The following is a 13,869-nucleotide window of genomic DNA, read 5'->3' as shown; positions in this document are numbered from 1 at the left end:
TGATCAGGGAAACGAAATGCCTCACGACCGAAGTCGTGCAAATAAAGAAATTGGTGTACGTGAAATTGATTTCCGCCGGCGACAAAGTAAGGCTCGCGACGGCTATCATCACGGGAAAACAAGACTCAAACACCTCGAACGCATCTTCGTTCGATTAGAGAAATGTCACTTGGTTGGATTCAGGGCCAACCTCCCCAGAAAATGACCAAAAAACTTAAAAACGACCGGAAACGTGAAATTCCTTCTACATTTACCTCTCTAGATCTCTTCCAATTAAAAATAACGACTCAACGACACTTATGCACAAACTACCCATTTATTCGATCGCATTGAAAACCAATTCCATATCTATTTCAGTTCATTTATTACAATTTCCATCCCTTTGCTTCTTCTACTTTATCGATATCAATTCATTTAACCTAGGCCTAGCTAAACTCTCATTCCCTCTAGCTTCTATTCTCTCTTCCTTTCTCTTCGTGCGATCAATTCATTTACGTGCGGTGCGCCTTTCCGTGTTTATTTGCAAAAAAATTGCAATTTATAGCAGCCGACTACGTCGCATAAGCGGGTGAACGGTAGGGCGCGGGAAAAAAGATCGGTGGGGCCACGCTAGTGGTTTGACCGGACTAGGGGCGAAAATCACCATGCGCATGGGAAAAAATGATCAGAGTACTCACGGTTTGATCTTACTGGTGTGGAGGCATCGGCGGTCACTTGTTGCTACTGCGGCGAGTCACGTGGTTGACACCTGGTAACTCCTGCTCCTTCTGCTACGGGATCATGCGCTGGCCGTGCTAAACGGCGCCTCACACGAGGTTCGTGGTCTTCCGACGGGATACAGCCGTCGACTCGCTGGTCGTCACCAGCGGTGGCGTCGAGATAGCGTGCGTGCTCCTCACGCGGGGGACACCGGTTCGAAACCGGTTGGTGCTCACTCCAAAAACTTTTTCTGTCGAAAACTTCACTTCTTCACGCTACTCACGGTATGGTTGCCGATACGGAACCGGACTTTGCTGTTGCCGCCCTGCCAAGGGCGCGGTATTGACGGACGCTGCCCCTCCGGCCCACGTGTATCGCCGGGCCAAACTCCGAAGCTGGAAAGCGGGGTCGAAAACGGTCGCTGACTTGACGGTGTGGTGTGACGGGCCTCGCAACTTGCCACGAACCTATTCAAAAAATACCGTTGCACGGCACGTGACTTATTTGCACAACAGCACACAGAAAGGTACACCAGATTTACCTGTCGCATCCAGGGGTCTACGCACGCACTTAACCGCCTCTTCGCACAACGCACTAATAGGACTATTTAACTTTGCCTATCTGACTATTCGAGGGAATAGGGAAAAAATCTAAATTAGCAAAATTCAAAGTTATTTCACGTTTCTTTATGTTCACCTGAACTATCACACCACTGCGCGGAGCTTTACTGGGACCGATCTCGCCTCTTCCGCAGTCCAGAACGAAGTGGACGAGTCATGTTCTAAGATCCTCAGAATAGGCGCGAGATATGAAAATCTTCGTCGCCGGAAATTACGCGAAATCCACGAAGTGGAATTTCGCGAAGGTCAAAAATCGCCTTCACACACACCACTTTCTCTACTCGTCCGGAGAAAGCATTCCATTTCCCTCTGAAGACCCGATCAATCAACTCGTATCCCTCTCGAACATCAATAAAAGAATTGAGGGGTCAACGATACTTGAACCCCGGTCGATGCCCGAAGCACAGACTCGATTTTAGATTTGGCTGTCGCTTTACGCTCGGCGCCAGAATTACACAGGGCACTCATTCTGTTTCTGGTATGCGGAGTGGAGCAAATGAACACATGAACTCTAATTCAGCATCACTCAATGTAAGTGGAATATTTACAGGGGGTTATTCAATGGACTATATTATATTCTGTACAACTTCATTTTTTAATTCATTTTCTATTTGAAATATTCGTGGTACCGCCACAACATATGGGAACGTGACTGCATCTTTGGTTTTGGGCCCTAGGCCGGCAATGTTGCCAAAATCACGATATTCGCCGTATACGGAAATTTCACTGAAATTTTACTCCAAGTCACAACTCGAAAAAAAAAATGTTCGGGGAGCAAAAAAGTAACATCGTCAAACTTTCCAGAATGCTCCTACAGACATATGGGAACGTGACTGCATCTTTGGTTTTGGGCCCTAGGCCGGCAATGTTGCCAAAATCACAATATTCGCCGTATACGGAAATTTCACAGAAATTTTACTCCAAGTCACAACTCGAAAAAAAAATGTTCGAAGAGCAAAAAAGTAATATCGTCAAACTTTCCAGAATGCTCCTACAGACATATGGGAACGTGACTGCATCTTTGGTTTTGGGCCCTAGGCCGGCAATGTTGCCAAAGTCACGATATTCGCCGTATATGGAAATTTCACTAAAATTTTACTCCAAGTCACAACTCGAAAAAAAATGTTCGGGGAGCAAAAAAGTAATATCGTCGAACTTTCCAGAATGCTCCTACAGACATATGGGAACGTGACTGCATCTTTGGTTTTGGGCCCTAAGTAGGCAATGTTGCCAAAATCACGATATTCGCCGTACATGGAAATTTTACAGAAATTTTACTCCAAGTCAAAATTCGAAAAAAAATGTTCGGGGAGCAAAAAAGTAATATCGTCAAACTTTCCAGGATGCTCCTACAGACATATGGGAACGTGACTGCATCTTTGGTTTTGGGCCCTAGGCCGGCAATGTTGCCAAAATCACGATAATCGCCGTATATGGAAATTTCACTGAAATTTTACACCAAGAGTTCGAAAAAAAAAATCGGCGAACAAAAATTCAGTTTAATTTCGTTTCCAGAGAATGCATATCGTTCACAGTTCATAAGTTACTCAAAAACTTTAGCGCATGTTGGTTGATGGGTTGCTCGCGCGATGTAGCGGCACACAATTTCAGAACACGAGTTTGCGCTGCAAATAAAAAAAATGCTCGCGGCATGTTTGTTTACCCCCGGTGCCTACTTTCAGGCGTTTAATGCGGTTTTTTTCTGTGATACAGTTAACTTTATTCTATTATTTACATATGAAATAGAAAAGTTGAAATAACTTTTGAACCTTATTCTGATTTTAGTTTGCTCATTTATGAAATAGCTCCTCTTTAACCTTTCAGGATGCGCGCCACTATGCAGTGCCGGATTTGGGCTTCGGGGGGCCCGGGGCAAACTCTATAAAGTGGGCCCCCAAAAGAAAGATTTCGAAGATTTTTAAGCTTTTTGTTCTCAATGTTGTATATTATTTGTATTTTAATATTTTTAATGTTTTTTTTTTGCGATTCAGTCACACAACTATTTTGTTCAATCAAATTATTATTTTATCATTTATTTTGCATTATTTTCAAGGATATAGTATTATTGTAGGAAATATTAAGGCCAAATGTTACTTATATACCGATGTCCTATAGTCCTATCCTACTTTTAACAATGCAATTCTCAAAAATCACGACATATTATTCAAATAAAGAAAAAAAAATACGAACATTTATTCTAATATTTTTACTAAATCATCAAGATACTGCATTCAAATTTACAGCGTAAACGTTATCTTATTCAGATAGGTATAACATATATTTTAAACATTCATTCGAATTCATAAGATTTATTCAAATTCTAGAACTTAGCGTTCATTTAAATAGTTTTCATTAGGATTGCAATGTTCTGCGAGTATTTTAAGATTCTGATTGAACAAAGTTAGTACGCCAGGGAACAACTTTGACAAAAAAAATCTAAAAAAAATACAGTGAAACAGATTTTTAAAACCACTGTTCCGAGATGTTTCTCGAAACTAGATTTTCAAAACAAGCCCGAATTTTCCAGGAACATTTCCAGGAATCATTATCTTCTATTTCCCATGATAAAATCTGTCCTCAATGAACTTGTGCAGATGGATATTAAGCAGTCAGAATATGATCGTATAATCAACAGACTGATGTACAAGTATTATTTAAGATCTTTTAACAGTAGAATAACTAGCCACAGAAGTCCAATGTCGCGGCTGTTCGTGTGACTAACATCTAGTTTGCCACGTCCTTACAGCGTCAGCAGCGGTACTAGAAGTGTCAAGTTAAATTTATTTACCAAAACAAAAGGTCCTTTACAAGATGGTCACTAGAGAATAGTAAATTATTGCAATTAACGTTATCAAAACAATTAAATGAGAAAAGAGACTACAGCGCCATTGGAGTTCTAGTGTATTTCTATTCTTTTAACGCACTCTGTTTAGAGACGCTTTTGTGCAGTAATTTTAACAAAAATAAGTTATTGTTCTGATCTCAACAAGAACTTTCAAGAGGTTTTGGAAAAACTCGCATATACCAATATAAAACAAAAACTTTGTTTTACTAAATTGTTGAATACTGTAATATATCTCTAGATCTTATCTTTCTGCAATCAAGCAGCCTAAAAACAATTGAATTGTTAAGCAATTGAATATATCAAAAGATCAAAATTTAATTGTTTCAAAACATGAATTGACAAAACAGTTTTATGACTTTAGAATTACAGCTCATATCGAAAAAAAAAAATTCCCACAAAACTTTGAATCCAATCTGCAAATTGTTCCAATGCTTCAAAATTATGATTTCGATTTCAGATTATTAACAATCTGGAACCCAATTATAACAACTCTAGGACATACAATTAAATATAATCGTCTTTGGTGTGCATTTTTATGGATTCGTTGAACAAAATATATAGTGCTTATGGATTCTTTGGGGGCCCCCTTAATCGGGGGGCCCGGGGCACTTGCCCCCTTTGCCCCCCCTTAAATCCGGGCCTGCCACTATGGGACGGCTCCATACAAACAGGTGGCCAAAAATATTTTCACGTGAATTTCATAATGTTTTGCCCCTATTCGTAGGGTTTATGCCTTAAATATATGAAAATCATGTTGAACATGTCATGAACACTTCTTAGGTCTCCAAACTCGTTGGAATTTAGTCCTATTCTGTGAAAGTCTGTAATGGTCTGCGAAGGAAATATAGAGATCCGCAAAGTTCTACAATGGTCTTAGAATATTATTAGAGGCCTTTTGGTTATGCCGTGCATGGTGTGCTCTTATTAATTGAGAAGTTTTAGAAATTTTGAGAGGTTCTTTTCATGGAGTGTTGGGGAATCCTGAGGAATCTTTGGATTTTGATCAAAAGCTAGGGGCAAGATGAGGAAAGCCAGCGCTTGGAAAAAGTTGTAAGGATTTCAGGAGATTTCGAGGTTCATTTTATGGATTGTTGAGGATTTATAAGGAAACTTTGGATTTTTATGAAATGCTAGGAGCAAAATGAGGAAAGCTGAGAACTTGGAAAAAGTTTTAAGGATTTTAAGAGATTTCAAGGTTCATTTTAAGGAATGTTGAGGATTCAGAAGGAAATTTTGGATTTTTATGAAATAAGGAAAGCTGAGAAGAGTATTGTGTTGTTTTTGGCTGTGCATGCATCACTCCTGTAGGGGTGAGTATGGCAGCATAATCGATCGCGTTCGCTATTGTCTCGAGTGAAAATCAAAACAATAGATGCGCGGGTGTTTAGTGTTCAGTATTGTGTAGTTCTTTGCTGAGTGTTGTGTTGTTCTTTACAGAGAAGATCATCAATCAAGACAATTAGATGATCGGCATCGAACCACAAAAACTCCACAACAATTGGTGAGATCTTACCAATATTATTTATTTATAAATAATTCTACTTCAGTATATTTACTTTATAACCGCATATAAGTTGAAAATTCGCTATTTTCAACATCCTTTCATTTATTGGAAGATGCTTCGGTTCTGGGCTCTTTCTAAGTTGATGAAGGGATTTATAAATGCTTGCAAGGACTTGGCCTGGTGTGTGGAGCTGAGTGAATCTATGACATTGTAGATAGTAGCGACATCAGCAATGTCAATGGAAATATTCAACTTTGCAACTCCATCCAAGATTTGTGCAAGTATTCATGCTATGCTAATAAGGAAAGCTGAGAACTTGGAAAAAGTTTTAAGGATTTTATGAGATTTCGAGGTTCATTTTAGGGAATGTTGAGGATTCATAAGGAAACTTGGGATTTTTATGAAATGCTAAGGGCTGTATGTTGAGGCGCCGCAGTGCCTCAAACGGGAAGCTCTTGGATTTCTGGCGGGATGGAGTCTCGCAAGACCTGGGGTACCAGAAATCCTCCGTTGATCCGGTTCGAAGGACCAAAATGTTGAGGCGCCGCAGTGCCTCAAACGGGAAGCTCTTGGATTTCTGGCGGGATGGAGTCTCGCAAGACCTGGGGTACCAGAAATCCTCCGTTGATCCGGTTCGAAGGACCAAAATGTTTGGGGCTCCGCAGTGCCTCAAACGGGGAATTTCTTTCCTCGGAAAGAAAACGCACTGGTTTAAACTTAAACCACTTTATTCCACTTTACTTGGCGTTGTCCAAGCCACGCCAACGCTTATAAGTACACTTCACTTCACTGGTATTACTAAACACTACTTGACCGTTAGCCGGGTCAAATGATACTATTTCGTTGGTCGGTGGTGGTGCTCTCCTTTTATAGCACTCCGGAAGGCATCTAGAATGTTCTACAATATTCCCGGTATGAAACATTCCAGAACATTCCACCAATCTGGCTACACTGCCTGAACGAAGTAACTCACGGTCACTCACGAGCGGCCTGCACATGCCGCCGCGATGAGGCGCGCGCGCTCGCAACTGTCATCATCAATCATCATCGTCGGTGGTGAGTGGTCCCGCACTGGGATCGTTGTCGCCGCCGTGTTTACTTTTGTGGGAGCTCGAGTGACGCTGTTCAGTCTCGTAGGGGAAAGTGGGGCACATTTTCCACCGGAGCGTCCGATGGGCGCGAACATACTGCCCCCGGGCTGGAAGTATTTCTGTCGAAGCAACGGCATCGGATGACGGTTGGCTTCTCTGCAATCGAGTTGAAGCGGTGGTCGACTCGTCGGAATGTTTCCCTGTTGTCTTCGTCGTGGCGGTTGGTGGCGACACTTGGTGGGCACTTTGACACAAGATATCTCCATCAGTTTGGATAATCCAGCGTGTCCTTCCTTGGATGGGCTAAGTTTCTCGATAATCATCTCAGAGCAAACTTCTGCACTGATAAACTTGCCCACCAGAGCAGACGTCGAAGCATTCGCAGAAGTCCTTGGTGGTGGTTTCGATGGCTTGGTGTGCCACTTCTTCGTGGCCTTCAGTCTTTGAAGGTCATGGAACCTTCCCTTCTCGCTGTTACTGTCAAAAACCGTGACACGTACAGCAGTGTCCAGAGCCAGCATCACGCTGACTACTGTACCAGTTCCACACTCCATGGTCTCTGAGCCCTTGGGAAACACCGCAGGCTCTACCGATGTCTTCACATACGACGGCTTAAAGGGCTCCACCTGAGCGGATTCCACTTGGTGGAAAACTAGGTCGAGGACTGTCACAGGTGTGAGCTCTTCGTGTGACAGCAGACGCGGTTCGTCCAGAACGATCTCCCATGGGATTGCAGCTGGTGCACCACACAATGGCTTTACGTGCGACAGCTTGAAGCGCTCATCCTGAGCGATCTTCACGTGTCTCGGGGTTTCTGCAGTGGAATCTGGCAGATCATCACTGCACAGCTTGCAATGCTCCTTGTAAGCGGACTCTGGTTCTACGGCTGATGTCGCTGAGCGTAGAGGGTATTCTACGCAGGACAAATCAGAGAGCTCCTCCTGAGCGGACTCTGACCCTCTTGTGCTTGTCGTGGACTCGGTGGTACGTGTCTGGAGATTCATCAGCTCCTTTACAGACGGGTTAGCCTGCATTCTCGGGGTGAAGGCGGATCCTTCGACGAAAGTTGCAGTGTGAACGGGCTGTTCCACACTGGACGGACCAGAGAGCTTCTCCTGAGCAAGCTCTGGGTACTTCACGGCTGCCACTGTCCTTATGCTGGACTCCACATGACGTAGCTGCTGCTCGATACTGGTCGGCTTGGAATGCTCTTTCCGAATGGATTCCGGATGATCGACGTGTGTCGTAGAATGCACGTTTGCATACGATTCTACTCTTGGCTGATTGGAGTTCTTCTTCTGAGCATGTTCGAAGCGGTGTTGATGGTCTACACTGCGCAGACGACCAGAGGCTCCTGACTCGTCAGACTTCACGATGTAACTTGGTAAGTCGGAGTGCTTCACCCAAGAGGACTCCAACTGGCGATGGTTCCGGATACTTACCGGTTTGCAGTGCTCCTTCTGAGCATTCTTCAGTTGGTGGTCTGATCGCACATTCTGAGTCGATGGCACTACCCTGGGCGCGTCGGAGAGCTCCTCGCGACCACACTGCGATTGGTGGCGAATCCTCAATCTTCCTGAAGTTCTCCAATCCTTGCTGACCGATGGGATTACCTGGACGAGGATCGCAGTGTATTACGATACCTTTTCGGCCGTACGCAAGATCGCCTTAATTTGGCTGAAACGCACGAGAGGCAACCCTGCGCTCGAAAGCACAGATTCGAAAATCTCACACCTGGCAACACCAATACTCCCAATCCAGCGCTCTCACGATCGAGGGATCGAACAAAGCGATCCGCTGAAGGTAGAAAACCCGCCATTCGATTGCTGCTGTCCTCCCAAGTAGTCGCCGCATTGTTTAATACCGGCAAAAGTGCAGTCCTATTTAACACCATTCGGCGACAAAAGATCCATTATAGGCCTAAGTGGTAATTTCGGATGTCGGTGAGCCATTGTGGAATCCACGGAAGGTAATATCAAGGCCAATGCCATTCGTAAAGCCCGATGTTAATTATTAGCCATCCACAGACCCGGCTGTCCCGATAACCAGAGGTCATTAGAGCTACGAGAGCAAGTCGCCATTGCCACTGCGCCACACTTTATCTAGTGCAGAAACTCGGCTACGACGGAGGTAAATCCACGCAAATATGATTTCCATGGAGTCTACAATATTAAATTTCTCCTCCCTCCAGACAGCAGCAACGATTGAAGGCAACGATCGCAGAAATCGCCACCTCGCACCTCGCCACGACCAGCCAAGAAAGCACCCACAAAAGGCTCTCTACGGAGGTATATTAGCAGATGTGAAATTCTTATTGGAAATCGCCTAACCTCATCCAATTTCTAGGGCCTTTTATATCGATCGTCACACCCTCACGTCACATCACGCTGAAGATCGCATCGTTCGCCGTCCACTGATCTCTCTCGGACGAGCACAGTGCAGCGTAATCGTTCGACGAAGCGGGGAATGCTGTACAGCCGCACCAACTTGGTCGCCGTCGTCGTCGTCAAACCAACCTAACGCCGTTGTTCACAGCAGAGTGTGATAGGCCTCACGCGCAGCCGGGATTGTAGCCGACACGGAGTTACTGGCTGACGGCCAAAAGCGTGAGTGATCGTAAGGAGATTGGTGCCTGTCAGCGGGCAAATGAAGCAAGGAGATAGATTGCCAACCGGTGATCTGAAAGCGTATCATCGCTAGCTAAAGCGCTCGAATTGCGCGTTCTGAATACCGTCGTCCATCCATCGCATCGAAACGGGGCCCCATGAACGAATCGTCATCGGTACGGACCGATGAACACCAGCAGCATCCGATCGAGGGACATGAGGTAGGGTAGTCATAAGGCCTGATGCGTAGAATATAATATTTTGAAAATGAAGCATTTTGAGAGTTGCTAATTTATCGATCAGCCCTGATCATCTTTTTATGCGAGTGGAGTCTTTTTGGGTTTCTTTCCGATATCCTTGCATTTTCGGTAATATTGGCGCCCAACTTAAAAACCCACTTGTTTTTCTATCGAATTCCGCTGTCAAAACGTGATTCGTCTCGGTAAGTGAGTTGAGTGAGAAGTGAGTTAAGTGACGTGCAAGTGTAATATGGAAGTGCAATACCTATTGGAGGAGGAGCTGGAGTTTGAGCTGAAATTGAGAGGAGTGAAGAACCCATCGAATCTACAACATGAGGAGCAGATCACGCAACTGCAACAATTAATTGAAAAGGAGATCAAAAACCAGAATGCCCCATCAACAGCATCGCACATCATCTCCGATGTGGACCACATATACCAGTGCCAAGCAAAACTCAATCCGCTATTCAAGGCTATCGAGCAAGCATTGCGTCAAGGTACGGTGGAAGAAATCAAGATGAACCGATCCAGGTTGAATCACTACCGATGGAGACTCAGCTTGATCACCGACTCCCTAATCACAGCAAACGCAAACAAGTCCATCGCCAGAATTGAATCTTACCTAATCAGGGCAGATGAGATTCTAAGACGAAACACCCCAGGCGACAAGGATATTCTCCCATCGGACCTACGAGAGCTCAACCGTATAAAGAATAACGAAACAACGGAGTCAGAGGTACACGAAGGTGCAACAGCCTCCGTAGAGAACGGAGAGCCTCATAATCTGCAGCTACAGATACAAGAGACTCAAGCACAACTGGCAAGGCAGCAGGAGCAATTGGACCGCATCATCAACATGCTATCAACTGCCAATGTAGCAGGTTCGCCAAAATCAGCACGTTCGACCCCACAATCAACGGGAGCAGTTCATCGGCAGTTTCCCAGAAACACGTCCTCACCCGAGCACCAGAGAACACGACCGCCTGCTCCTAACGTCATGCCAAATATGGATAACCAACAGGGCTTCGTAGATCAAGGAATGCCGCCAAATCTGGTCAATGAGATGTTCCGCTTCTTCGTCAATCAAAATTCCCAGAACAGAGGACAACCCGCGTCACCGAATCAAAACCAGTTCACCCAAAGATGTTCTCAGCCGGTACACAAATGGCCATTCCAGTATTCCGGCTCAGCGAACACCATTCAGCTTGGAGAATTTCTTAGTCAGGTCCATACGTATGCCGACACCGAAGGAGTCGACGAAAGGACGCTCGTACGGTCTATAAAACATCTTTTGAAGGGCCGTGCCTTGCAATGGTACAGCAGAACGTATCAATCCTTCCGAACATGGAATGACTTCAAAACACTGATCAAACGGGAGTTCCTTCCACCCAACTATTCCGAAATCATCAAGCAAGACCTATATCTTCGCTTCCAGGGTCCTACCGAGACATTCTCGAACTTCTATAGGGACTTATTGGCAGTTTTCGAGATTGTGGAGCCTCCAATGCTGGAAACGGAAAAGTTGTTCATTTTGAAATCGCATCTCAACACGGACTTCATCCCAATCGCCACAGCCTCCCGAGCCGAAACAGTAGAGGACCTGGTCACCGTATGTAGAGACTTCGAAGTTTCTCGATCATACTCCATGCGTAATCGGAGCAGTACGGGTGCACGACCAACTTCAACAAAAAACGAAAACTTCCAACAACCGCGATCTTCGTACCCATCTCTTGGACAGCCTCAACCCAACATTCGAACTAATTTTGGACGTCAACAAGTCAACTTGGTATCCGAAGATATTCCCCCTCAAACAGGAGATTTTATTCCGACCAGCGTACAACGAGAAATAGACCATCTAGAGCTTGCACTCCACGAACAGGATCCAGCCAACTCAGTAGAAGAAGTGAATGCTTTGCAATCTCAAACAAACTGGAACAGACCCGTCTCAGGCAGGACTCAAACAAACAACATTTCCAACAACCAAGGCAACCAGTCGAACCCGGTAGCCTGCTGGCAATGTGAAATGCCGGGACACACATATCCCAACTGCCCCAATCCGAAAACATTCTTATTTTGTTTCACATGTGGCAAAAAAGGATGCACGACACGTAGCTGCGACAGTTGCGTATCCAGGTGGAGACAACTCACGTCCGAAATCACCAGAATGCCATCGGGAAACGCCGGCCGGGAGTCTTCTCGGTAGAAGGCGAGAATTCCTCCCAAACAAAACAGATTCCTTCCGTGAGCAGTATCCCAGAATTCCGGAAAATAGAAAGCATTATCATAGACCCAACAAATTCGGACAACCGTCCGTATGCAGAAATTTCGGTGTTGAATACAAAACTTCGTGGACTTTTGGACAGCGGCGCAACATGCAGTTTAGTAGGAGGCGACCACACGCGTTTGGCGGATAAATTGGGATTAGTGAAGTATCCAGTGAAAGGAGAAATTCGAACAGCGGATAATTCGCCCCATAACATATCCTTCTTTGCACACGTGCCTATAGCATACAACGGCAAGATTCGCACTCTTCCAATATTGTTCTTAGAATCTATGCCAACAGTATTAATCCTTGGCATGGATTTCTGGAATCGTTTTGGAGTAAAGGCCACGGTTTGTGGAATCTCTGTGACGTCGGATACAAATTCAACGATGCTGGCCAAGTTAACGGACTACCAGAAGCAACAGCTACAACAGACGATTCAGCGATTTCCTACTTCATCAAACACAGGTCGACTGGGCCGTACGAATATCTACTGCCACAAGATCGACACAGGAAATGCGTTACCTTTTAAACAGAAATACTATCCCATGTCGAAGTTCGTTTTAGATGATCTCAACAAGGAGGTGGATCGTATGCTACGAATGGACGTCATCGAGGAGGCGATCTATTGTCCCTGGAACAATGCCACGGTAGCAGTAAAAAAGATAGACGGATCGATGCGACTATGCCTCGATGCACGAAAATTAAATGCAACCATCGTGCAGGAAGCCTATCCAATCCCACACATCGCGTCAATCATGAATAACCTAAGCGGTTCCAAGTTCCTGTCATCGATTGATCTAGAGGCCGCATTCTGGCAAATACCGTTGGATCAGCAGTCCAGACCAAAGACGGCCTTTACAATTCCCCAGCGGGGACATTTTCAATTTAAAGTTGTTCCCTTTGGTCTATCGACCGCAAGCCAAGCTTTGTCGAGGGTGATGAACCATTTGTTCATGGATTTGGAGCCAAAAGTATTTGTCTACTTGGACGACCTAATTCTGGCCACAGACACTTTCGAAGAACACCTCAAACTGCTGGAGGAAATTGCTCGCAGATTGAACACCGCAAGGCTAACGATAAATGCGGAGAAATCCGTTTTCTGCCGCCGCAGCCTGGACTATCTCGGCTACGTTCTGGATGACATGGGTTGGCACGTAGACGAGACAAAAGTAGAAGCCATAAGCAAGTTTCCCACGCCCTCGTCAAAAAAGGAGGTGCAACGTTTCGTTGGCATGTGCGGCTGGTACAGACGTTTTATCCAAGATTTCTCCAAGACAGCGGTTCCGCTAACTGAACTAACGAAAGCTAAGATGAAATTCAAATGGACCCAGGATTGTGAGAAGGCATTCCAAACGCTGAAAGGACAACTAATTTCTGCACCAGTACTTCGAACACCAGACTACTCTAAACCTTTCGCCATAGCCTGTGATGCCAGTGACGTAGCTATCGGTGCCGTTCTAACTCAGGGGGCAGAGGAAACGGAACATGTCATATGCTACTTCTCCCAAAAACTTACATCGGCCGAACGGAAGTACTCTGTTACCCAGAGAGAGTGTTTGGCAGTCATACGCGCGATAGAAAAGTTTCGGGGATACATAGAAGGGACACACTTTACCGTCTACTGCGACCATTCGAGTTTGACGTACCTGAAAACCATGAAGAACCCGACGCCATTGCTCGCCAGGTGGATATTGAGGCTGAATGCATATTCATTCGACATTAAGTATCGGAAGGGAAGTGCGAATGTAGTTCCCGATTGTCTAAGCCGGATTGAAACGGTCTGCAGTCTTTCCTCGACCACACCAATATCCATGGATCCGTGGTTTGATCAATTGTGCAAGAATGTGCTAGCAGATGCAGACAAGTATCCCGACTTTCGGATCATAGGAAACACGTTATACAAGAACTGCGTAGTAACAGAGGAAACAGGCGGAAGAACTCATCGTTGGAAAAGAGTTGTTCCGGCATCAGAGAGAAAGGATATTATGCATCGCTTCCA

The 13,869-nt window shown here is 45.1% G+C and overlaps 1 protein-coding gene across 1 annotated transcript; it reads left to right on the top strand.

The window, feature by feature from the left end:
- The first annotated feature begins 8,653 nt into the window (after positions 1 to 8,653).
- LOC109401078 (uncharacterized) lies at positions 8,654 to 11,818 on the top strand. Its single transcript, XM_062851822.1, has 2 exons — positions 8,654 to 8,889; positions 8,951 to 11,818. The coding sequence occupies exon 2, from the start codon at positions 9,855 to 9,857 to the stop codon at positions 11,805 to 11,807; it is 1,953 nt and encodes a 650-aa protein (XP_062707806.1). The 5' UTR covers positions 8,654 to 8,889; positions 8,951 to 9,854; the 3' UTR covers positions 11,808 to 11,818.
- The last annotated feature ends 2,051 nt before the right edge of the window (positions 11,819 to 13,869 follow it).

Source organism: Aedes albopictus, chromosome 2 (assembly GCF_035046485.1).
Source record: "Aedes albopictus strain Foshan chromosome 2, AalbF5, whole genome shotgun sequence".
NCBI lineage: Eukaryota > Metazoa > Arthropoda > Insecta > Diptera > Culicidae > Aedes > Aedes albopictus.
This window is presented reverse-complemented; position numbering and strand designations above follow the sequence as displayed.

Coding starts and splice junctions, on each gene's coding strand:
- LOC109401078 (XM_062851822.1), top strand. CDS start 9,855: ATGGAAGTGCAATACCTATTGGAGGAGGAGCTGGAGTTTGAGCTGAAA.